At 44.4% G+C, this 25,870-nt stretch overlaps 1 protein-coding gene across 2 annotated transcripts in view; it reads right to left on the bottom strand.

The window, feature by feature from the left end:
* Window positions 1-25,870, bottom strand: part of zbtb44 (zinc finger and BTB domain containing 44) — a 40,666-nt gene that overhangs the window by 8,149 nt on the left and 6,647 nt on the right. The window contains exons 3-5 of one of the 2 annotated variants that reach the window (XM_041995666.1): window positions 20,612-20,696; window positions 20,075-20,226; window positions 12,699-12,999 (exon numbers count right to left, since the gene is read on the bottom strand). In XM_041995666.1, the coding sequence (XP_041851600.1) occupies window positions 12,699-12,999; window positions 20,075-20,226; window positions 20,612-20,696 (538 nt within the window). The remainder of the gene's footprint in view (window positions 1-12,698; window positions 13,000-20,074; window positions 20,227-20,611; window positions 20,697-25,870) is intronic. The other variant, XM_041995667.1, reaches the window with a different exon arrangement.

Genomic DNA, 25,870 nt, shown 5'->3' with positions numbered 1-25,870 from the left:
TGACAGAGAGACAAACGTTATAAACAAACAGAACTTTTTTCTCAGTTAACACAGTGAACAATCCGGGATTTAAGAAACTCATCAACACGCTGGACCATGTTAGTGGACTGTCTCTTTCTTCCCTGTGTGATGAGTGTAGTGAGGGTGTTCTGAAAGACGTGGCGACAGTCCGATGTTTCGCCACCGCTATGGACCTGTGGTAAAGCCGCACCAGAGCCGTATAGAAATGTCGCGCTACGTTTTATTGACGCGTATTTCAACGTGAAAACGAAATGTCTCCAGACTGTTTTTTACCAGATCACACCAGGCAGAACATAGCTGCTGGTCTGAGACAAACAATAGCTATGAGGACCTGGTGGAAAGAAAGTAGTCGGTATTACCACAGTAAACACTTCAAATGCCCCCCCCCAACCTCTTATCTATAATTGTGTTAAATAATCGAGATCTCAATTTCAATCAAAATAACCATGATTATCATTTTTCCCATAATCGAGCAGCCCTAATCAGAAGGTTTTTTGAGGGGCTGCATGATGGGCCCTCCCTTTCTCTCTTTTCTACTCTTTATTATAAATATTTTACACATCTGTTTATTCGCAGGTATTGTCACTGTTGCTCTGTCAAGTGAAGTTGACGATCAGAAATTGTGACCTACATCACTCCTCTGGACTCTTCTAACAGAATATCCCTATATTGTGAACAGCTGTGAGAGAATCAGATGGGCTTCATAGCAGGAGCAGGACCAGCCCAAATAAGCAACTACACTCAGAAAAAACTACACTTACAGAAAAAACAAGCCCAAAAACCCACAACTGACAATATTTGCAGGAGACTTAACAGAAAAACCAGCTCAAAGTCACTGAAACAGGCAGATTTTACTGTGCTGGTTTTCTCCAGTGCATCCCTGCTTTGTTTGATACAGCTGCGCGGGAGACTCACACACTGATTGGCTGAGTGCACTGAGTGGGGTGGTTACCTCACATGCAATTGCTCCGCGTGTTTCCTGACCACTACCGTAAACACTGTAAAAGTTGCGCCTGTTAAAATGAAAGCACTTAGATTTTATATTTTGTCATGAATATTTTTTGTCATGAATATTTATATTCATGTCTCCCAATTGTCATGGGAGACATGAACATTCACATTGGCAAACCACAGGCAAATGACTCTCTGGCTCTCATCTACTCTTTCAATCTCAAACTGGTTCAGACTCCTCCAACACACAAAGCTGGTAATAGTCTTGACTTGGTACTGACCAGAAACTGCTCCACAGCCGACCTGTCCGTCACCCTGCTGCACCTCTCAGACCACTTCCTGGTTAAATTCTCTGTCTTCCTTCCTCATGTCAATCAAGCGGGTCCAAAAATGGCGTCCTACCGCAGAAACTTGAGATCACTCAGACCTACACAGCTGTCTGATGAGGTTTACTCTACCCTCCCTACCCACTCAGACTTCTCCTTACTGTCTGTTAATGAGGCTACAGAAACACTCTGCTCCTCTCTCGCCTCCTCTCTGGACAAACTCTGTCCTCTGGTGTCAAAACCAGCCAGACAAAACCCTCCCAGTCCATGGCTCACAGATGCTCTAAGGGAGCACAGAGCCGGACTCAGGGCTGCAGAAAGAAAGTGGCGTAAATCAAAAGAGCACACTGACTTGTCTGAGTACCAGCAAAAACTTGAAACTTACATTCAGCCTAAAGGCGGCCAAGAAAACCTTTTATCAGAACAAGATCCGCAATGCTCCCAACACACGACATGTTCATGGTGTTTAACTCTCTTCTATCTCCACCACCTGCTCAGCCTCCCACTGTGCTGACTGCAGAAATGTTTGCTTCCTACTTCACTGAAAAGGTCGCTACCATCAGTAACCAATTCACTCAGCCTGACCAACTCAGCCTTACCAAACCAGCTACTGGTGCCTCACTCTGCTCCTTCCGCTCTCTAAATGAGGACGAAGTCTCTAAACTTCTAGTCAGCTCAAAACCCACAACCTGTCCTCTTGATCCTGTTCCCTCTAACATCCTGTAGAGCATTTTACCTACAATCAAACCTGCAGTAACCCATATTATCACCTCCTCTCTTAAATCCGGTGTCTTTCCTTCTGCCTTCAAGCAAGCTCGGGTTACCCCACTGCTGAAGAAACCCACACTCAACCCAGCCCAGGTTGAAACTACTGGCCGGTCTCACTGCTTACATTCATGTCTAAACTACTAGAGGGTGCTGTCTTCAGTCAGGTCTCACAGTTCCTCCAAGACAACAACCTGTTAGAGCCATATCAGTCTGGCTATAGGCAAGGCCGCTCTACTGAACCTGCTCTCCTGTCAGTTACTGATTCCCTACGGGTTGCCAGATCCGCTGGTCAATCCTCAGTCCTTATACTGCTGGACCAGTCTGCTGCCTTTGACACAGTCAACCATCACATACATCTCAGGATATGTCCTCTCGTGGTTTACGTCCTACCTCACAGGGAGATCATTCAAAGTATCTTGGCGAGGGGGCGTGTCCAGATCACATGGGCTGACAACAGGGGTGCCTCAGGGCTCGGTGCTTGGCCCTCTTCTCTTTTCACTATACACCTCCTCACTCGGTGCATCATTAGCTCTCATGGTTTCTCCTACCACTACTATGCAGATGACACTCAGCTTTTCCTTTCTTTCCCACCTGATGACACAACCGTCTCAATGCGAATATCAGCATGTTGCTGATATCTCCGCATGGATGAAGGATTGCCACCTTCAGCTAAATCTGTCCAAGACCGAGCTTATTGTCTTTCCAGCCAATCCTTCCTTACCGCCACAGATAAGTGTGCAGCTTGACTCAATCACACTAGTGCCTACGTCTTCTACCAGGAATCTTGGTGTCATGGTAGACAACCAGCTGACCTTTAAGGACCATGTTGCCTCGGTTGCTTGATCTTGCAGATTTGCTCTCTACAACATCAGGAGGATCAGACCCTACCTGACTGAACACACAACCCAGCTCCTGGTCCAGGCTCTGGTCATTTCAAGCATTGACTACTGCAACTCCTTACTGGCTGGCCTGCCTGCATGCTCAGTTAAACCTCTGCAGATGATCCAGAACGCAGCAGCACGTCTGGTCTTCAACCAGCCCAAAAGAGCTCATGTCACTCCGCTGCTAATCGCTCTCCACTGGCTTCCAGTTGCAGCGCATCAGATTCAAAGCTCTGCTTCTGGCTTACAAAACAAACGGCTCCGGTCTACCTCCACTCCTTAATCCAGAGCTACACTCCCTCTCCACAGTTACGTTCTGCCAGTGAAAGACGCCTAGTGCTCCCACCACAAGGTGGCGCCACATCAGTAGCTAGACTCTTCTCCTCTGTTGTTCCCCGGTGGTGGAACGATCTACCAAACTCCGTCCGATCCACAGAGTCCTTATCCACTTTTAAGAGCAAGCTAAAGATTCAGTTGTTTAAGGAGCATTTCCACATTTAGCTTAACTCTTCTACTCAGAATGAGGTAGAAAGATTTGTCCAGCTCTGTGGCTCAACCAGGTACTGAAGAAGCTGTGTGCACTTATGCCCAAGTTGATATTATGTGATGAAATCATGCACTTATGACCAAGCTGATGTTGTGTGATGAAATCGTGATCTTGTATTTAAATAAAATGACTTAAAAAAAAAAAAAAAAAAATTCATTGCCTCTAGCACTACATGACAGCACCTGGGTCCAACTGGACACCAGCAGTCTGACTATCACTTAATTATGACGTCCCATCTTGTTTGAATTCATGCTTGTGTTGTTCTTACTCTCAAATGTAAGTCGCTTTGGATAAAAGCGTCTGCTAAATGACTGTAGAATAGTAGAATAGAATAGAATTTTAACTCCGGGTCTATGTGGGACAAGTTCTGGGTCTGGATCTGGACCGCGGTCCGCTTGTTAGTGACCTCTGCTCTAGGCCGCAGTTTGATGATTGACTTTGTAGTTGTATCATCAGACTTGCGGACTTCAGGTGAAGAGAGGGGCGGAGCTGTCAACTGATCACCACCTGGGGGTGAGCTGGCTCAGATGGTGGGGGAGGATGCCGGTCAGGTCTGGTAGACCCAAGCGTGTTGTGAGGGTCTGCTGGGAACGTCTGGCAGAGTCCCCTGTCAGAAAGAGTTTCAACTCCCATCTCCGGCAGAGCTTCAACCATGTCCTGATCCTGGCTGTGTTCTGTGCCTCTACTGTTGAGGCAACCTTACGGCTGTGGCCGAAATGTTGCTCCTCAGCCTTGGTAAGGTCTATTCAGGGGTGCTTGAGAGGAGGGATAGTCGAACCTCGGATTGAGGAGGAGCAGTGTGGTTTTCGTCCTGGTCGTGGAACAGTGGACCAGCTCTACACCCTCTTCAGGGTCTTTGAGGGGGCATGGGAGTTGCCCAACCAACCTACATGTGCTTTCTGGATTTGGAGAAGGCATTCAACAGTGTCCCCTGGGGACTCCTGTGGGGGGTACTCTGGGAGTAAGGAATGCCGAACCTGCTTGTACGAGCTGTCCGGTCCCTGTACGACTGGTGTCAGAGCTTGTTCCACATCGCCGGCAGTAAATCAGAATCGCTTCTAGTGCAGGTTGGACTCAGCCAAGGTTGCCCTTTGTCACCGATTCTGTCCAATTTTTATGGACAGAATTTCTAGGCGCAGCCGAGGTGTGGAGGGGATCCGGTTTGGTGGCCTCAGGATTGGGTCTCTGCTCTTTGCGGATGATGTGGTTCTGTTGGCTTCATCGGGCCGTGATCTTCAGCTCTTACTGGAATGATTAGCAACCAAGTGTGAAGCGACTGGGATGAGAATCAGCACGTCCAAGTCCGAGACCATGGTCCTCAGCCGGAAAGAGGTGGAGTGCTCTCTCTGGATCTGTAATAGGGTCCTGCCCCAAGTGGAGGAGTTCACGTATCTCGGGGTCTTGTTCAGGAGTGAGGGAAGGATGGAGCTGGAGATCGACAGGCGGATCGGTGCCTTGTCTGCAGTGATGCGGGCTCTGCATCGGTCTGTCATGGTGAAGAAGGAGCTGAGCCAAAAGGCAAAGCTCTCGATTTACCGGTCGATCTACGTTCCCACCCTCACCTATGGTCATGAGCTGTGGGTAGTGACCAAAAGAACAAGATCGCGAGTACAAGCAGCCGAAATGAGGATGGCCGGGCTCTCCCTTAGAGATAGGATGAGAAGCTCGGTGATCCGGGAGGGGCTCAGAGTAGAGCTGCTGCTCCTCCACATCGAGAGGAGCCAGATGAGGTGGCTTGGGCATCTGGTTAGGATGCCTCCTGGACGCCTCTCTGGTGAGGTGTTCTGGACATACCCCGCTGGAAGGGGAAGAGCCAGGACACGCTGGACGGATTACATCTCTCGGCTGGCCTGGGAACGCCTCGGGATCCCTCCGGATGAGCTGGTGGATGTGGCTGGGAGAGGGAAGTCTGGGTTTCCCTGTTTAGGCAGCTGCCCCCCCGACCCGACTCTGGATAAGCGGAGAAGATGGATGGATGGATTCCTGCATTCAGTCTGCCTCCTGCCTTTCTGTCCTGCATTTGGATCCTCATGTCCCACCACACCGTGGCAGAAAGGGGAAATGAAGGCACTTTGTCACTTCAACTGTAAAGAGGAACAAGTAGGCAAGACGTTTATGGCAAGGTATAATTGATATAATTGAAGATAATATTTAAATGTGCTTATTACAAACTTGTGGAGTGCTGACGTGAAAATTATGCTGTTTTTACACCAACCGTAGCATAATGAAGCAGGTTGATGGCTCCGTCAGACCACGCTGTCCTGCTGCTCTACACGTGCCGACTATCCTGCATCTGGAATTCTAGCTCCAGAATAAAAACAGACACCGATCCATCTGTGTATCTTTATGTGAAGAGGGGAGGAAAAGAGTCTGACTGAGCAGCCGGAGAACTTTCCACTCCGTTATGATGTCAGGTGTAGACCTTCTACTTGAAACGTGAGGAGTCAATGGCCCGTTTCAGTCGTGCTGTCCTGGGAGGCTTGAGCTGATTAAGAAGTGGAAAAGTCTGGGAAATAAAAGCGCTCCGGCTTTATAAAGACATGGTGTTCTGATTTTTATCAGGCTTTGTGGGTTTAGCTGCTGATAAAAACAATAACCACTCAATCTGGTTTAGGACACAATTTTCCAGTGGAAACAAAGGAAGTGTAGCAGGTTTTATCTGGCCTGCAGCTAGTTAAAACTGGTCTGCAGGGTTGGATTTGTTTTCCAGCTGAAACTTAAAACCACTCTCATGTCTGCAGTATCAACATGTCGCCTGCTTTTTGGAAGAAAAGAACTAAAGAGATCAGCTGCTCTTCTGGCTCTGCAAAGGGAAGGAGAGCCACACGGCAGCACCTGTAACATGTCTGAATTAAACAGCCAGATCTTATTGGTCATTTGCAGGGTGGAGAAGCAAAGCAACCAGTAGAAATCCCGAAACGTACAAAGCTGGCCTTAACTGCAGTAATATGAGCAGGAACGGATTAACCCCCTAAACCTCCAGGAGGTCTCCCCGAGGTCCATCTCCACCACCAGCTGCGGTGGTGTGTAGCTCTGTGGGGTAAACTGTGCTGGATAGCTGCCCTTTAGCGGAAGTTTTCCAGGCATTTCTATCCCGTCCCATGTTTATATAACTATCTGCCCAATAGCTGTCGGGCCAGTTAACAACAAATTATTACATCATTCCGATAAGTGTGATATCATAATGACCTGCTCTGATAACATATTTGTCAGCACCACAGGGCTCCACTTATACTCCGAGACCTGATTGGTCTGCAGTGAATGCTGCATTCATGTGACGTTGGCATAAAAAGAGAAAATCTTTCTGAGTGGGAAAATGTAAGAAAAACCCCTCATGTTGGAAGACAACTTGTTAAACTCGGTCATAGTTTTGGAAGTTTTTTTCATTTGTTACCTAACCAGAAGACTGAGTTACTGACTTGAACCGACATCCAGTGTATTTTTCAACATGTTGCAATAGGAGCGTGAACTTAAAAAGGCTGGAAGCACGACTAGCCAACGAGGGAATTTCATCACCCCGTCAATGCAGCACCGCGTCCTTACGTTTGACAACAGAGAGCATGGAGTCGATAGCGTGGGAATTCTTCAGTTTGCTGGTTATTTGTAATAACCGTTCCAAACAAGTTCCACGAAGAGGGAAAAGTACCACAAGCTTCAGTACTAGAAAACCTGATCAGTCACCTGAAACATCATCTTCGTTTCAACAGAGATTTGAAAGCGTATAAGGACGCCCGGGCTGCTAAAGATCCAAAAACTATACAACCAATCGCAAAGAAGTCACCGGGACTGACAGACATCCGGGAGGCGTTTGCCAGACATGACCAACGGGTTCCTCGCTGAGGAACGACGCTTTTCTCGTCTGATTCAGCACTTGGAGCCTCGGTTTACGATGGCTGATGTGTGATTTCTATCCAAGTATGAAGCCAAATTCACACTTTTTATCACATAGTTCTGTTTGATGACTGTAGACAATGTTTGAAAGACACGCTAGACTGGTTTATACTGGGATTAAAAGCTGCTACAGACTGGTTTATACTGGGATTAAAAGCTGCTACAGACTGGTTTATTCTGGGATTAAAAGCTTCTACAGACTGGTTTATACTGGGATTAAAAGCTGCTACAGACTGGTTTATACTGGGATTAAAAGCTGCTACAGACTGGTTTATACTGGGATTAAAAGCTGCTACAGACTGGTTTATACTGGGATTAAAAGCTGCTACAGACTGGTTTATACTGGGATTAAAAGCTGCTACAGACTGGTTTATTCTGGGATTAAAAGCTTCTACAGACTGGTTTATACTGGGATTAAAAGCTGCTACAGACTGGTTTATACTGGGATTAAAAGCTGCTACAGACTGGTTTATACTGGGATTAAAAGCTGCTACAGACTGGTTTATTCTGGGATTAAAAGCTGTTACAGACTGGTTTATACTGGGATTAAAAGCTGCTACAGACTGGTTTATACTGGGATTAAAAGCTGCTACAGACTGGTTTATACTGGGATTAAAAGCTGCTACAGACTGGTTTATACTGGGATTAAAAGCTGTTACAGACTGGTTTATACTGGGATTAAAAGCTGTTACAGACTGGTTTATACTGGGATTAAAAGCTGCTACAGACTGGTTTATACTGGGATTAAAAGCTGCTACAGACTGGTTTATACTGGGATTAAAAGCTGCTACAGACTGGTTTATACTGGGATTAAAAGCTGCTACAGACTGGTTTATACTGGGATTAAAAGCTGCTACAGACTGGTTTATACTGGGATTAAAAGCTGCTACAGACTGGTTTATACTGGGATTAAAAGCTGCTACAGACTGGTTTATACTGGGATTAAAAGCTGCTACAGACTGGTTTATTCTGGGATTAAAAGCTTCTACAGACTGGTTTATACTGGGATTAAAAGCTGCTACAGACTGGTTTATACTGGGATTAAAAGCTGCTACAGACTGGTTTATACTGGGATTAAAAGCTGCTACAGACTGGTTTATTCTGGGATTAAAAGCTTCTACAGACTGGTTTATACTGGGATTAAAAGCTGCTACAGACTGGTTTATACTGGGATTAAAAGCTGCTACAGACTGGTTTATACTGGGATTAAAAGCTGCTACAGACTGGTTTATACTGGGATTAAAAGCTGCTACAGACTGGTTTATTCTGGGATTAAAAGCTGTTACAGACTGGTTTATACTGGGATTAAAAGCTGCTACAGACTGGTTTATACTGGGATTAAAAGCTGCTACAGACTGGTTTATACTGGGATTAAAAGCTGCTACAGACTGGTTTATACTGGGATTAAAAGCTGTTACAGACTGGTTTATACTGGGATTAAAAGCTGTTACAGACTGGTTTATACTGGGATTAAAAGCTGCTACAGACTGGTTTATACTGGGATTAAAAGCTGCTACAGACTGGTTTATACTGGGATTAAAAGCTGCTACAGACTGGTTTATACTGGGATTAAAAGCTGCTACAGACTGGTTTATACTGGGATTAAAAGCTGCTACAGACTGGTTTATACTGGGATTAAAAGCTGCTACAGACTGGTTTATACTGGGATTAAAAGCTGCTACAGACTGGTTTATACTGGGATTAAAAGCTGCTACAGACTGGTTTATTCTGGGATTAAAAGCTTCTACAGACTGGTTTATACTGGGATTAAAAGCTGCTACAGACTGGTTTATACTGGGATTAAAAGCTGCTACAGACTGGTTTATACTGGGATTAAAAGCTGCTACAGACTGGTTTATTCTGGGATTAAAAGCTGTTACAGACTGGTTTATACTGGGATTAAAAGCTGCTACAGACTGGTTTATACTGGGATTAAAAGCTGCTACAGACTGGTTTATACTGGGATTAAAAGCTGCTACAGACTGGTTTATACTGGGATTAAAAGCTGTTACAGACTGGTTTATACTGGGATTAAAAGCTGTTACAGACTGGTTTATACTGGGATTAAAAGCTGTTACAGACTGGTTTATACTGGGATTAAAAGCTGCTACAGACTGGTTTATACTGGGATTAAAAGCTGCTACAGACTGGTTTATACTGGGATTAAAAGCTGCTACAGACTGGTTTATACTGGGATTAAAAGCTGCTACACACTGGTTTATACTGGGATTAAAAGCTGCTACAGACTGGTTTATACTGGGATTAAAAGCTGCTACAGACTGGTTTATACTGGGATTAAAAGCTGCTACAGACTGGTTTATACTGGGATTAAAAGCTGCTACAGACTGGTTTATTCTGGGATTAAAAGCTGTTACAGACTGGTTTATACTGGGATTAAAAGCTGCTACAGACTGGTTTATACTGGGATTAAAAGCTGCTACAGACTGGTTTATACTGGGATTAAAAGCTGCTACAGACTGGTTTATACTGGGATTAAAAGCTGTTACAGACTGGTTTATACTGGGATTAAAAGCTGTTACAGACTGGTTTATACTGGGATTAAAAGCTGTTACAGACTGGTTTATACTGGGATTAAAAGCTGCTACAGACTGGTTTATACTGGGATTAAAAGCTGCTACAGACTGGTTTATACTGGGATTAAAAGCTGCTACAGACTGGTTTATACTGGGATTAAAAGCTGCTACACACTGGTTTATACTGGGATTAAAAGCTGCTACAGACTGGTTTATACTGGGATTAAAAGCTGCTACAGACTGGTTTATACTGGGATTAAAAGCTGCTACAGACTGGTTTATACTGGGATTAAAAGCTGCTACAGACTGGTTCTGTCACGGTTTCTGGGTTTTGGTGGGTGTTTTGATTGTTTAGGATTTTGGTTTTTGTCATGATTAGTTTGGTCATGTTCTTGGTTTGTAGTTCTTATGTTCATGCTTTAGTTTTCAGTTTTGTCATGCTTGGTTTTCCCTCTTGTGTTCCTGTGGTTTTCTGTTCCTGCCTCGTTAGTTCACCTGGTCTGATTAGTCATCCACTTCACCTGTGTCTTGTTACTCCCTCTGTGTATAAGTACTCCCGGTTTTCAGTCATTCATTGTCAGATCCTCATTTTGTCATGTTTGGTTTTTGTTCTCTGGAGTTTATCCCCGTCGTCTGTGGTTCCCTGTCGTGACTTCCTGGGTAATAAACCTTTTTAGCTGCACCAGTTCTGCCTCCTGCCTGCATTTGAGTCCTCACCTCCGCCGCCATTCGTGACAGGTTCATACTGGAATTAAAAGCTGCTACAGACTGGTTTATACTGGGATTAAAAGCTGCTACAGACTGGTTTATACTGGAATTAAAAGCTGCTACAGACTGGTTTATACTGGGATTAAAAGCTGCTACAGACTGGTTTATACTGGGATTAAAAGCTGTTATAGACTGGTATATATTGGGATTAAAAGCTGTTATAGACTGGTTTATACTGGGATTAAAAGCTGTTATAGACTGGTATATATTGGGATTAAAAGCTGTTATAGACTGGTATATATTGGGATTAAAAGCTGTTATAGACTGGTTTATACTGGGATTAAAAGCTGTTTTAGACTGGTATATATTGGGATTAAAAGCTGCTACAGACTGGTTTATACTGGGATTAAAAGCTGCTACAGACTGGTTTATACTGGGATTAAAAGCTGCTACAGACTGGTTTATACTGGGATTAAAAGCTGCTACAGACTGGTTTATACTGGGATTAAAAGCTGTTACAGACTGGTTTATACTGGGATTAAAAGCTGTTACAGACTGGTTTATACTGGGATTAAAAGCTGCTACAGACTGGTTTATACTGGGATTAAAAGCTGCTACAGACTGGTTTATACTTGGATTAAAAGCTGCTACAGACTGGTTTATACTGGGATTTAAAGCTGCTACAGACTGGTTTATACTGGGATTAAAAGCTGCTACAGACTGGTTTATACTGGGATTAAAAGCTGCTACAGACTGGTTTATACTGGGATTAAAAGTTGTTACAGACTGGTTTATACTGGGATTAAAAGCTGTTACAGACTGGTTTATACTGGGATTAAAAGCTGCTACAGACTGGTTCATACTGGAATTAAAAGCTGCTACAGACTGGTTTATACTGGGATTAAAAGCTGCTACAGACTGGTTTATACTGGAATTAAAAGCTGCTACAGACTGGTATATATTGGGATTAAAAGCTGTTATAGACTGGTATATATTGGGATTAAAAGCTGTTATAGACTGGTATATATTGGGATTAAAAGCTGTTATAGACTGGTTTATACTGGGATTAAAAGCTGTTATAGACTGGTATATATTGGGATTAAAAGCTGTTATAGACTGGTATATATTGGGATTAAAAGCTGTTATAGACTGGTATATATTGGGATTAAAAGCTGCTACAGACTGGTTCATACTGGAATTAAAAGCTGCTACAGACTGGTTTATACTGGGGTTAAAAGCTGCTACAGACTGGTTTATACTGGAATTAAAAGCTGCTACAGACTGGTATATATTGGGATTAAAAGCTGTTATAGACTGGTATATATTGGGATTAAAAGCTGTTATAGACTGGTATATATTGGGATTAAAAGCTGTTATAGACTGGTATATATTGGGATTAAAAGCTGTTATAGACTGGTATATATTGGGATTAAAAGCTGTTACAGACTGGTATATATTGGGATTAAAAGCTGTTATAGACTGGTATATATTGGGATTAAAAGCTGTTATAGACTGGTATATATTGGGATTAAAAGCTGTTATAGACTGGGTTACTTTTAAAAGCAGGTGGAACAAACAGAAAGAAATGGCTCGGAGTTCTAAAGGTTAAGGACCAGCTAATACAGGTACAGTAATTTAATCAGGAGACTTCTCCAGGTCTGACACAAACTCTTAGAATTTTCATTTAACTTTTACTTTCTCCAGCTTTTGCTTGAGATAAGAGATCATGGATTAAAGGTGATCTGGTTAAAAAGAAAACTGTAAGTGATAGAGAACATCATGTCCCAGTTCGGTCTTCCACCTCCGACTCAAGCAACCTGATTTTCTCTTTTCTGCTTATTAGGAAACCAAACAGGTCTGCATCTTGAAATGTCAAACAATCATTTTTAGCAATTTTTTACTAAATACAATGAAATATGTCAGCTACAGATGATCTGAGCATTGAAATCAGAGATTATCTTCTGAAAAACAATTCCTAAAACCAGTCAGGATAAGGATCCAACTGAGGTTATTTTCTGATCCAGGTGAGATCTGAGTAAATGATGGGGATCAGCACCCCCAGACTCCTCACCTGCTCTGGAAGTAGTTTGCTAGTTCGGATGCCTCATGGTTCAGACTCCTCAGGTGTACAATTAAATTGCCAGAGTTGGTGAACATGGCGCCGCATGTTTTGCACTCATAAATCCGCGGCTTGCGGATTATGTGTCGGGAGACCCTCATGTGGTGCTTATATTCACCGAAGGACGTGAATGTGGCGCTACAAATCTGGCACCGGAAACAGCGTTTACCTTCGTGCTTCAGCCGATGCATCTTTAGGGAGTAGGCCCGTGTGAACTTTTTCCCACAGCGGTCACACTGGAAAGGTTTAATGCCTGGAGGAAGAAGATGAAAATATCACACTAACCTGCATACACGATGAAGAGGAGCGTTAATGTAACCTCATCTAAACAAACTACAACAACGAAGCTACAACAACCGCACATCCACAAACTCTTCTTCAGGATTTACACTCATATCCAGAAAAATCTGGGATATTTTAAACTTCACCACTTCGGACCAAACTCAAAAAGTTGTTTCTTTACCCCCACAGAGCACAAAGATTTGTGAATATATCGAGTCTGTCAAACATATCACGGTAACAGCAGAAACTAATTAATGAAATTAATTGTGTTGATATTTTAACACCATTAAGGCATGCGCAGCATGAAAAGCATCCGTCATGTCTGCGTGATGACGGCGGGACGTAGAGAGGCCAGATGGAAAAGATGAGCCGGCTGGCTCTATGGATGGATTTAAGAATAAAGTTAGCATTAACGGAGCAACCCATGGCCGTCGTCCTCGTGGAGAATGAGGGTGTTTTAACGTCCACTCTTCTCCCAGTGAGACGGTTCCACACCTGCACTTTTCCTGTATTTTTTATTTAAACTCGTCCTGCAGCAACATGGCTGCTCTAGAGGATCTCTGTCGTCTCTGTTTGTGCAGCAGCTGCTTCCTCCCTCTCCTCTCATGTTGCTCCGTGAATCATGGCGGCTGTCGCTGATCAGCTGATCGGCTTTTCTCTCTTGCTGCGTGTGTTTATGGATCAGCTGATCGGCTTTTCTCTCTTGCTGCGTGTGTTTATGGATCAGCTGATCGGCTTTTCTCTCTTGCTGCGTGCGTTTATGGATCAACTGATCGGCTTTTCTCTCTTGCTGCGTGTGTTTATGGATCAGCTGATCGGCTTTTCTCTCTTGCTGCGTGTTTATGGATCAGCTGATCGGCTTTTCTCTCTTGCTGCGTGTGTTTATGGATCAGCTGATCGGCTTTTCTCTCTTGCTGCGTGTGTTTATGGATCAGCTGATCGGCTTTTCTCTCTTGCTGCGTGTGTTTATGGATCAGCTGATCGGCTTTTCTCTCTTGCTGCGTGTGTTTATGGATCAGCTGATCGGCTTTTCTCTCTTGCTGCGTGTGTTTATGGATCAGCTGGTCGGCTTTTCTCTCTTGCTGCGTGTGTTTATGGATCAGCTGATCGGCTTTTCTCTCTTGCTGCGTGTGTTTATGGATCAGTTGATCGGCTTTTCTCTCTTGCTGCGTGTGTTTATGGATCAGCTGATCGGCTTTTCTCTCTTGCTGCGTGTTTATGGATCAGCTGATCGGCTTTTCTCTCTTGCTGCATGTGTTTATGGATCAGCTGATCGGCTTTTCTCTCTTGCTGCGTGTGTTTATGGATCAGCTGATCGGCTTTTCTCTCTTGCTGCGTGTGTTTATGGATCAGCTGATCGGCTTTTCTCTCTTGCTGCGTGTTTATGGATCAGCTGATCGGCTTTTCTCTCTTGCTGCGTGTGTTTATGGATCAGCTGATCGGCTTTTCTCTCTTGCTGCGTGTTTATGGATCAGCTGATCGGCTTTTCTCTCTTGCTGCATGTGTTTATGGATCAGCTGATCGGCTTTTCTCTCTTGCTGCGTGTGTTTATGGATCAGCTGATCGGCTTTTCTCTCTTGCTGCGTGTGTTTATGGATCAGTTGATCGGCTTTTCTCTCTTGCTGCGTGTGTTTATGGATCAGCTGATCGGCTTTTCTCTCTTGCTGCGTGTTTATGGATCAGCTGATCGGCTTTTCTCTCTTGCTGCGTGTGTTTATGGATCAGCTGATCGGCTTTTCTCTCTTGCTGCGTGTGTTTATGGATCAGCTGATCGGCTTTTCTCTCTTGCTGCGTGTGTTTATGGATCAGCTGATCGGCTTTTCTCTCTTGCTGCGCGTGTTTATGGATCAGCTGGTCGGCTTTTCTCTCTTGCTGCGCGTGTTTATGGATCAGCTGATCTGCTTTTCTCTCTTGCTGCGTGTGTTTATGGATCAGCTGATCGGCTTTTCTCTCTTGCTGCGTGTGTTTATGGATCAGCTGATCGGCTTTTCTCTCTTGCTGCGTGTGTTTATGGATCAGGTGATCGGCTTTTCTCTCTTGCTGCGTGTGTTTATGGATCAGCTGATCGGCTTTTCTCTCTTGCTGCGTGTGTTTATGGATCAGCTGATCGGCTTTTCTCTCTTGCTGCGTGTTTATGGATCAGCTGATCGGCTTTTCTCTCTTGCTCCGTGTGTTTATGGATCAGCTGATCGGCTTTTCTCTCTTGCTGCGTGTGTTTATGGATCAGCTGATCGGCTTTTCTCTCTTGCTGCGTGTGTTTATGGATCAGCTGATCTGCTTTTCTCTCTTGCTGCGTGTGTTTATGGATCAGCTGATCGGCTTTTCTCTCTTGCTGCGTGTTTATGGATCAGCTGATCTGCTTTTCTCTCTTGCTGCGTGTGTTTATGGATCAGCTGATCGGCTTTTCTCTCTTGCTGCGTGTGTTTATGGATCAGCTGATCGGCTTTTCTCTCTTGCTGCGTGTGTTTATGGATCAGCTGATCGGCTTTTCTCTCTTGCTGCGTGTGTTTATGGATCAGTTGATCGGCTTTTCTCTCTTGCTGCGTGTGTTTATGGATCAGCTGATCGGCTTTTCTCTCTTGCTGCGTGTGTTTATGGATCAGCTGAGAAGGAGGAAACTAGCTGTTCATGTTCACACCGTCACATATTCACCCCAAAGTCTTGTTGTTGGTAGGACCTTCTCTAACACAATAGCTGCTGGTGGTAGGCAGGGTTTATACTTCAGCTATGCAGGGGCGGGTCTAGAAAAGTTCTGATGGGGGTCCAGGAGCCCTGACCAGGAAAAGGGGGCCACAGATGAGACTTTTTTTTAGGAAAAACTAGCTAAACAAACAGCTAATGATGTATTTTACCAGCAGGTGTTTACTTTGGATGATGCTGCTGTAGGACTTTTAGCACGGCTGCACAAACACACTTCAATGATAAAAGGAGAAATCTGTTTTTATCCAGTTTTATCAGAGTTTGTTCATCAATGTTGGCTGTTTAACTTCATGATGATGCATTAATTCTGCATTTTCTAAAACATGGTAGAGATGATTTAGAACAACTTATAGAAGTACATTACATGCTGCATTTACTGACCCTTGGACATCTGATGTTTACCCAAGAGAAGCTCCGTTAACAGTAAATATTTCTAGCATCGGCTCGTTCTGGTGATACGATGCAGTAAAACGGGCAGATTTCAGTCATAATGGTGATTAATCATGATTAATTTGTAAGCTGTGATTAATCTGAATTAAGATTTTATTCATTTGACAGTCCTAACATATCTAAATCAGCCCATTATAAATATGATGGCAGGGGCACATCTGGAAATAGTTGGGACAGAAGAATTCAGTTTCTGCAGACATCTGGACGTGAGGAGATCAGCGGCTGGACCTTTTATTCTGGTCTACAGAGGATTCTAGCTGTGCAACAGTCTTGTCTTTGTCCTGTTTCCTGATGCTTTTCTATTGGTGAAAGGTTCAGCCCTCAGTTTTCCTCATGAATTCGTGCTGCTGTAACAGATCCAACATCAGCACAATGTTGCTTTAAGATCCCTCAGTATCTTCGCTTTCTATAAAAGATTACATCAGAACCCTTTCAGCATGCCTGCATGGGAACGCTCACAGAGGAAACTAACGGATGAGATCCTCTTGGTGGGATGGAAACATGAAGCAAGTGTGACGGTGGAGGATGTCTTAGCCTGTAAAGCAGGACATGAAAAGGAAATCCATTCACCATGTTTCACCTCCTGCAGGAGAACCAACAGCTTTCTAACACAAAGACAATCTTGTAATTGTGTACGACTCCAGTTGGACTTGTGACGCAGTAATTTATTATTACAATTATAAAGATGCAAAAAAGTAGAAAAACCCCTAAGCTTTCATGATGGATAGTTTCTCTGTTCCAGCATCAGCGACTGGGTGTGAGGTCTTTACTGGTCCATGTTTGATGGTCTGTAGCAGAACGTGTATTTAGTTCCAGATGTGTGGTCCAGGTTCATTATTTCCACTGTTCAGGATTATTTCTGTGTCAAACAGCAGCTGGAAGTCAAAGCTAGCTGGATGTTTTCCTGCTTTCTAAAGAAATGTTCAGAAGCATTTTATTAATGTAGCTTCCAGAAACAAGCCTCCCGAGTCCAGGTAGAGGTCCAGGTAGAGGTCCAGGTAGAGGTCCTGTTGCCTTTCCATCTCTTTCTCTGAGTTAATATGTAGGATTTATTTATTCTCCATACAGCAGAACAGATTAATGCTGATTTTATCTTCTAGATTATTTTGTTATGTTGATGTTATGTAGATGAAAAAGACTTCATTTAACCCTCAAAGGTCATTTTTGCTGCAACAGACTGGTTTGTACGCACCAGGTCATATACCTGTTACCACTTTCCACCACTAGATGGCAGACATGTGAAGTGGCCATCATCAATCAGTCGCGGCTCATTAACGATTGTCTGGAACATGACTGGATTTACAGTATCTCATGAAAGTGAGTACACCCCTCACATTTCTGCAAATATTTAATTATATCTGTTCATGGGACCAGATTGCAGAAACAACACTTTGACCCAATGTAGTCTGTGTCCAGCTCATTTAATGGAGTAAATCCACTTTCCCCTTAATATAACTCAACACACAGCCATTAATGTCTAAACTGCTGGCAAGAAAAGTGAGTACACCTCTAAGTGAAAATGTCCAAATTGGACCCAAAGTGTCAATATTTTGTGTGGCCACCGTTATTTTCCAGCTCTGTTTAAACCCTCTTGGTATGGAGTTCACCTGAGCTTCCCAGGCTGCCTCTGGAATCCTCTTCCTTCCGCTTGAGGAGGCCCCACAGATGCTCAGTAGGGTTCAGGTCTGGAGACTTGCTTGGCCAGTCCATCGCCTTTACCCGCAGCTTCTTTAGCAAGGCAGTGGTTGTCTTGGAGGTGTGTTTGGGGTCGTTATCCTGTTGGAATACTGCTCTGCGGCCCAGTTTCCGAAGGCAGGGATCATGCTCTGCTTCAATATGTCACAGTACATGCTGGTATTCACGGTTTCTTCAATGAACTTTAGCTCCCCAGTGCCAGTAGCACTCATGCAGCCCCAGACCATGACATTCCCACCACCATGCTTGACTGTAGGTAAGACACACTGGTCTTTGTACGGCTCACATGGTTGCCACCACACACACACGACACCATCTGAACCAAATAAGTTTATCTTGGTCTCATCAGACCATAGGACATGGTTCCAGTAATCCTGGTCCTTAGTCTGTCTTTAGGAAACAGTTTGTGGGCTTTCTTGTGAATCGTCTTTAGAAGAGGCTTCCTTCTGGGACAACGGCCGTGCACACCAGTTTGATGAAATGTGTGGTGTCTGGTCTGAGCACCGTCAGGCTGAGCCCCCACCCCTTCAACCTCTGCAGCAATGCTGGCAGCACTCACACATCTATTTTCAAAAAACAACCTCTGGATATGACACTAAGCACGTGGACTTAATGTTTTCGGTCTACCATGGCGAGGCCGGTTCTGAGTGGAGCCTGTCCTGTTAAACCTCTGAATGGTCTTGGCACCGTGCTGCAGCTCAGTTTCAGGGTGCTGGCCATCTTCTTATAGCCCAGTCCATCTTTATGTAGAGCAACTATTTTTAGATCTTCAGAGAGTTCTTTGCCATGGGTTGTCATGTTGAACTTCCAGTGGCAGGTATGAGAAAGTCTGAGAGATACCAACAAATTTAACACACCTGCTCCCCATTAGCACCTGAGAACTTGAAACATTAACGGGTCACATGACACCGGGGAGGTAAATGGATAATTGTGAAAAGGTCCAATTTGGACATTTTCACTTAGGGACTTGCCAGCAGTTTAGACATTAATGGCTGTGTGTTGAGTTATTTTGAGGGGAAAGTGGATTTGCTCCATTAAACGAGCTGGACACAGACAGCATTGGGTCAGAGTGTTGTTCCATGAACAGATATAATAAAATATTTGCAGAAATGTGAGGGGTGTACTCACTTTTGTGAGATACTGTATGGAAACTAATAGGGTTGCCAACCTGTGATATTTCAATATAAAATTAGATGAGTAATTTTACTTCTGTCATAAAATCTGGTATACATTTCATCTTATTTATTTAACAACTGGTGCTTAAACAGTTAAATAGACACATGACTATCATAATATCGTGATTACTTTTCAGAAAATAATTATGCTAAGAAAATCTAGAATCAACATCCCATGTGTGTCTGAACTTCTATTTAAAAGCAACTTAGGAGTGGAAAAGGGACGCCTGTCAAGTCTGACAACGTCCTCGCGTCGTGGCTTGAGCCAGGGTTTGTTGGGGCTAAAACTGGAACCATGTGGGAATGTGGTGAGTTCTGTAGCTGCATCCGCCACCACCATTACAACACCTCCAATCTAAGACAGAACTGGCAGTGATGGGAGATTCACTCTGAATCCCACATCTAGTCTGGGATTAGAGATCGGATCTCTGCTTCTGCTGCACTGGCTTTGATCCTTTTGTTCCCCGGTGGCCCACCGCAGTGGAAACACCACGCTGAATCAGCTGAGTGCTCCGTTACAACCTATTTCAAATATTTCTTAATAAATATAAAATCACATATTAATGAGAAAGAAGGGTGAAATGTTCAGGATTTACTAAGTAAAAGGTAAAGGATCATTTCTGCTCCCTTACCTACGTAAACAGCGGCATGCATTTCAAACAATGTCATGCGTCGCCGTCCTCATGCTTCCATGTGTTTTGTGTTGCCATGGTTGTTAAGTCAGTTCACATGTCAGCTATTCTGCGATTTCTGGTGGTATTGCTCCGTCTTCTTCGTCAATTATGTGCGCAACTGACGCAGAAGACGGATGAAACTGTCTGTCTGGTTTTCAGCTTCTGCATCCAGCATAAATGGGCCTTTAAACATCACTGTATCAGACAAATAAACCTCTTCATTTCAGTTCATTTGATAAATAAAGTAGACTAATGATCCTGATTAGCTGAAGGGCAGGAAGTCCTGCTTTACCTGATGTGGCAGTCACCGATGCTTCATAACATTTAGTGTTTCGTTTACTGTTATACCTACCAGAGTGTATGAGCATGTGCTGTTTGAGGTTTTGAATGCGAGTGAATCTGACTCCGCAGGTTGGACACTGAAAGGGCCGGTCCGGGCCGTTGGTGCCAGGCCGGGCTGACGGGCTTATATAAAGGTGGTATGGATACTGAATACCTTCGAGCCTGAAACACAAAGAAAGTAAAAGAATTACTTAAATACAAGCCAAAAAGGCCACACAACGCCATCTCCAACCAACTCTTCCAGAGACGACTTGTCCCAATTCCCCCTGAATGAATCACGTTGTAATGTCTGAAGACATCTGCCGCTAAGAGGTAGGTGAGGATGATGATCTGCATCAGTTAACATTCGACGTCCACAGACGACCTGTCTGAGCTGACGTTTAGGTTGAAGGCAGTTTTTACCCAACACACCGTTACAGAGCATCATCTCATCATGACACATGAATTTATGATCTAACAGATGTCTAAGACTCTGTCAGGAGGACCGCGTCTTCTCTTCTTCATCGCCTCTGACTTGTTCTGACATTGTTCTAACAAGTGGTGATACCTCTCGTCATCATCCGCATGTCCTCCGGCGTTAGACGTGCTCTGCATTGACGGCAAACCCTCCGACACACCCTCATCCAATGATCCTGGGAAGAGGAAGAAAAGGTATAAGGCTTGATGGCAGAATTTGGAGAATAAATCCAAGAGCATGTTATCTCAGACAGAGCTGATTAATATAGAACATGCACATCTGTCACCACACCCAGACCTGTGGGACTGAGCCGCCATGTTGGGGTATGACACCTTGTTAACAGCAGTGATGTCGTCTAATTCAGAGTTTCTGACTAGTTTTCCATCTTTTCTCTGAGTGGCGTCCTCGGCTGCAGCAGCAGCTCTAAACAGGAAGTGAAGCAGCAGGTGTGGATAAAAGCACAGTTTGGCCGAAGTAAAGATGGTGTCAGCTAGATGACGGGATGATGAGACAACAGCTGAGTGCACCTGAGAGTCCAGGTAGACCGGCTTCCTGCTGCAGGGTTTCACATCTGCATGGAACATGTTCAGATGAGACCACTTCCCCCTCCGGGATGTTTGTTTTCTCTGGTTTACATGAGTCCCAGTCTGCTTCTGGCAGACATACAGGACTGCTTACTGGTTTCACTGGTTTCACGTTGGAACTCCAATCACAGACATGTTTTTTTTTCTTTTGTAAATTAAATCATTTTTGTAATTAATCTTCTTCTACATATTATCACTTACTTTCACAGTTTTACTTCTTTTGTTTAAACCAGATGTATTAAATGAAGGAATCCTGTCCACAAATCCCAAAATATATTAATTTAACTGAAACAAATTCACACGGGTGAGCAGACACTGTTTCCTTTCAGAATGAAAAGTTTAATTAAGATCTCAGTTTTCAGGAGATGTAGCTGCAGCTAACAGCTTCATCATTATACTGAAAACGGAGATCTGGTCGTCACCATCTGCTTGTAAAATGGCTGTATCAACATTTAACCTCTTCACCAGGAGGCTTTTTTCCTGCCTCCTGTCTGAAATGACAAACCCTAAATATTGAAATATAACACAACTACAAGGGCTGTATGTATGATCTTAGTTTCTAATGAAAGCTGAGACATGTGGCACATGTGAGCAGGAAGATCAGTTGTCTGCCGACCGGATTCCCTGACTGTATGCCAAAGTGTCTTTGGACAAGACACCGACCCCTGCGTTGCCTCCCCATGTATCTATCAGGGTATGAAGTGATATTAGTAGAGTGATAGTAGAAAGTACTTATGTAACAACAGAAGTGTTGTACGTCAGTTTCAGACACCGTTTAGCAGCGGTAATGCGTCGCTAGCTGCATGTTTCCAACCGCCCAACACGCCCCAAACACTCACACAATCTTTCTTCAAAAGCTCACGAAATTTCTACAGTTGTCCTCGTCTTCATTCTTCTTCTGCCTCTTTGTTCCTGTCCTGATTCTCTTCTCTGGTTCGTTTCTTTCACTACTCACATGTCAGCTATTCTGCTCAGCACTGCCCCTGTGTTTTCCAGTGGTGTTGCTCCATCTTCTACGTCAGGCAACAACAAGCTAAGCTCCCTGAAAACAGACCAAATTACAGGCTGATGCAGAAGATGGACTAAACTGTCCGACCACCTGCATCCAGCATAAATGGACCTTTAGAAACACCATGAGGATCCACAAAGAAGTGAAGTTCAACATAGTATGGCCCATTCTCAGTGACGTCATTGTTTACGCCACCATGTTGGGAGGTAAAAAGCTAGCTGGGACCTGCTCCACTATATAAGCTGCTCCTCATTTAGTTTAAACCAGTTCAGCACTTTTGTGGTCAGACAGGATATTTAGAAAAATGTGTTCTTGTTGGCGCCTGGTTAAAAAACTCCCAAACATCCAGCTGACGGAGACATCGCTACCTGAGTTACCGTACCTTGACATTTACAGCTACCTGGTTGATGGACAGTCGAACTTCACAGGATCAGAATTAAAAGCATAAAGTCAGATTTGAGCTTTATAAATATTTCATGAAGGATGGGAATCAGTCCTTCAGCTGTGGAAAGTTTTTCCTCTTCATGTCAAAGCAGAGTAGAAACCAGCAGAAGCAGATGCTGTTACTGCGATGTAAAGATCAGGGACGTGCGGTGAGATATTCAGGAGTTAAGGTTACTAACGATTACTGGCAGGAAACATCGCTGTTTAAAGACCGTTTGCTTTACTGAGCCCACGAAGGAAAATCCATGTCCAGCTTTTCATTACCACGGAAACCTGCCGTCACCGTAGCGATCCATGGTGGAGGTTGGATTAGTGCAACATCCACCCGTCACCGTGGTGATCCGCAGTAGAGGAGGGATTAGTGCAACATCCACCCGTCTCCGTGGTGATCCGTGGTGGAGGCTGGATTAGTGGAACGTCCACCCGTCACCGTGGTGATCAGTGGTGGAGGCTGGATTAGTGCAACATCCACCCGTCACCGTGGTGATCAGTGGTGGAGGCTGGATTAGTGCAACATCCACCCGTCACCGTGGTGATCAGTGGTGGAGGCTGGATTAGTGGAACGTCCACCCGTCACCGTGGTGATCAGTGGTGGAGGCTGGATTAGTGCAACATCCACCCGTCACCGTGGTGATTCGCAGTAGAGGAGGGATTAGTGCAACATCCACCCGTCACCGTGGTGATCCGTGGTGGAGGCTGGATTAGTGGAACATCCACCCGTCACCGTGGTGATCCGTGGTGGAGGCGGGATTAGTGCAACATCCACCCGTCACCGTGGTGATCTGTGGTGGAGGCGGGATTAGTGCAACATCCACCCGTCACCGTGGCGATCCGTGGTGGAGGCTGGATTAGTGGAACATCCACCCGTCACCGTGGTGATCCGTGGTAGAGGCTGGATTAGTGGAACATCCACCCGTCACCGTGGCGATCCGCGGTGGAGGCTGGATTAGTGGAACATCCACCCGTCACCGTGGTGATCCATGGTGGAGGCTGGATCAGTGGAACATCCACCCGTCACCATGGCGATCCGTGGTTTCACCGCGGTGGCGTTTCCACTGGGAGAAACTGGAGAATGTTTGGTTCATTCGCTGCTTCACATAAAACATGACTTACGTATAAACTTCTTATCGGACCGTCCTCCCGGCTACACATGAACAACGTTTCTGTGGTTCTGGTTGGATGAACCAGAATCTGTTCAAGAGTTAAACGAATGAACGAGAACATATTATAAACTTTAATGTAATTTGTTCTCTTTTCTGCTTGCTGTCGTCTTTCTAACTTTTCCAGATCCTCCTTTAGCCTTTTTTTCTCAGGAGTGCAGACAAACAGGAAGATGAACGGGACATAGACTGGGGGACGACGGCTTGTCTTTTACCCAGGGGAAGACACAATTAGCCTCAGTGACATGTCTGTTAGCAACAGGCTAACGTAGAGTGTCTGGTCCTGGGTCACAATAACATTAAACCCCTTAAGTTTGCAGCATTTCAGTAACATGTTGCCCACATTTTTCATAAATAAGTATATTCAAACTTAGAGCAACCCACCATAAATAGACCTGGAAAGCATATGAAACAAATCTTTCTATAAACTTCCCACCGACAAAGTGCTGCTACACAGCAGAGAGTCTCTGACAGTTTCCAGTTATCTGGTTTGACGGCAGCAAGATGTTTAGTCGTCGTTCAGGGTCAGCAGGCAGTCTGGAAAATACAGTCCCATGCTGGGGATGTCAACTGGAACATCCAAAGGCACAACATGGACGTACCATTGTTATTTTTCTATGTGAAAAACTAGATGTAGTAGCCGAGCTGGTAGCAGTATACCTGCTTTGTTTATCTTTTTCTGCCCAAGAACGTCACTGATGTGCAAGTTACATGATCAGTAATGGAAGCCGAGGATGGTCTATATGACAGGAAGAGTGAATCCTTCACTATAAATCCTCCTTCATCTCCGTGCAAACCAGCAGGACTTTCATTGTTCATTTTAAACAAACGCAGTCACGGGAGAACACAGCAGAGTTTTTAGAGCTGGAATCAAACTTTTCACCACAAACAGCAACAGTAAGACCATAGGTGTGTCCCAATTCAGGGTCTGCACACTTCAAAGTGCGGATTCGTCGGCCACATACGTCATCGCGGTGCGTGAAGTACTGTCCCAGTTCACAGAATGTGAAGGAGCCTCCGAATCCAGCCTTCAAATCTGCACTTCGTACGACATGCCACAAAAGCGCTTTGCTCATGGGCTAATGAAACTGGTGTAGTCGACCTCTGGCGTATATTGAATCCCGATACCAAAGACTTTACGCATCGGTCTGCCAGGCATAAATCTTTTTCAAGAATTGATTATATTTTTGTTTCTAAAAGCTGCTTTCAAAATGTCTCCAGTGTTACTCATATGCCTTTCTCTCTTTCTGATCATAAAGCCGTGATCGCCTGTGCTTCATTATTTCCTCGGCCAGCCCGTGCACCTAGGTGGCGTTTCAACACCACTCTCCTACAGAGTGATGTTTTTAAGGCACAATTTGTTTCTGAGCTGAAGATCTTTGTCAATATTAATAAGGATTCAGTTAGTGATCCTAGAATTCTTTGGAACGCTGTTAAAGGGTTTATCCGCAATAACGCCATTAGCTATGCCTCTCACATTAGAAAATCCAGAATGTCCAGACTACATATCTTGCAGAGTAAACTTGCCGTTTTTGACAACCTGTTACAACAATGCTATGATGAAGATGTAGTTTTACAGTATAATCTAGTTAAAAAAGAAATTAATAATATCCTGAAACACCGTGCCGAATTCTTGATACATAAAACACGACAGTTTTACTATTTTAATGCGGCAAGACCCAGCCATCTACTTGCACTTAGATTGAGGGCCGATGAACAGTTCTCAGACATCACGTCTGTTAAAGCTGCTGATGGGCAGATCTTGGTGGAGCCCAGTGATGTTAACTCTGCTTTTCGCTCTTTTTATGCTAAATTGTACAGCTCTGACCTGATATACGATGAAAAGCTATGCCATGATTTTCTTGGAGATGCTCATTTACCTAAGTTGCCTGAGGAGGACTTGCCCAGACTAAACTGCCCTGTCACTCTACAGGAGCTTAGGGAGGCCTCCTTGGATATGTGCAGAGGTAAGTCCCCTGGTCTGGACGGGATTCCCCCTGAATTTTATGTAACATTTTGGGAGCATTTGGGACCTTTGGTGTTTGACATGGTGCAGTTTGCTTTGAAGGAAGGCTCTTTTGCCAGAGATGTAAACTCTGCTATTATATCTCTCCTGCTTAAGAAAGATAAGGACCCACAGGAATGCTCCAGT

The sequence above is a fragment of the Melanotaenia boesemani genome, chromosome 9 (genome assembly GCF_017639745.1).
Source record: "Melanotaenia boesemani isolate fMelBoe1 chromosome 9, fMelBoe1.pri, whole genome shotgun sequence".
NCBI classification, from domain to species: Eukaryota; Metazoa; Chordata; class Actinopteri; order Atheriniformes; family Melanotaeniidae; genus Melanotaenia; species Melanotaenia boesemani.
The sequence above is the reverse complement of the archived record's forward strand: the minus strand, read 5'-3'. Positions and strand labels throughout refer to the sequence as shown.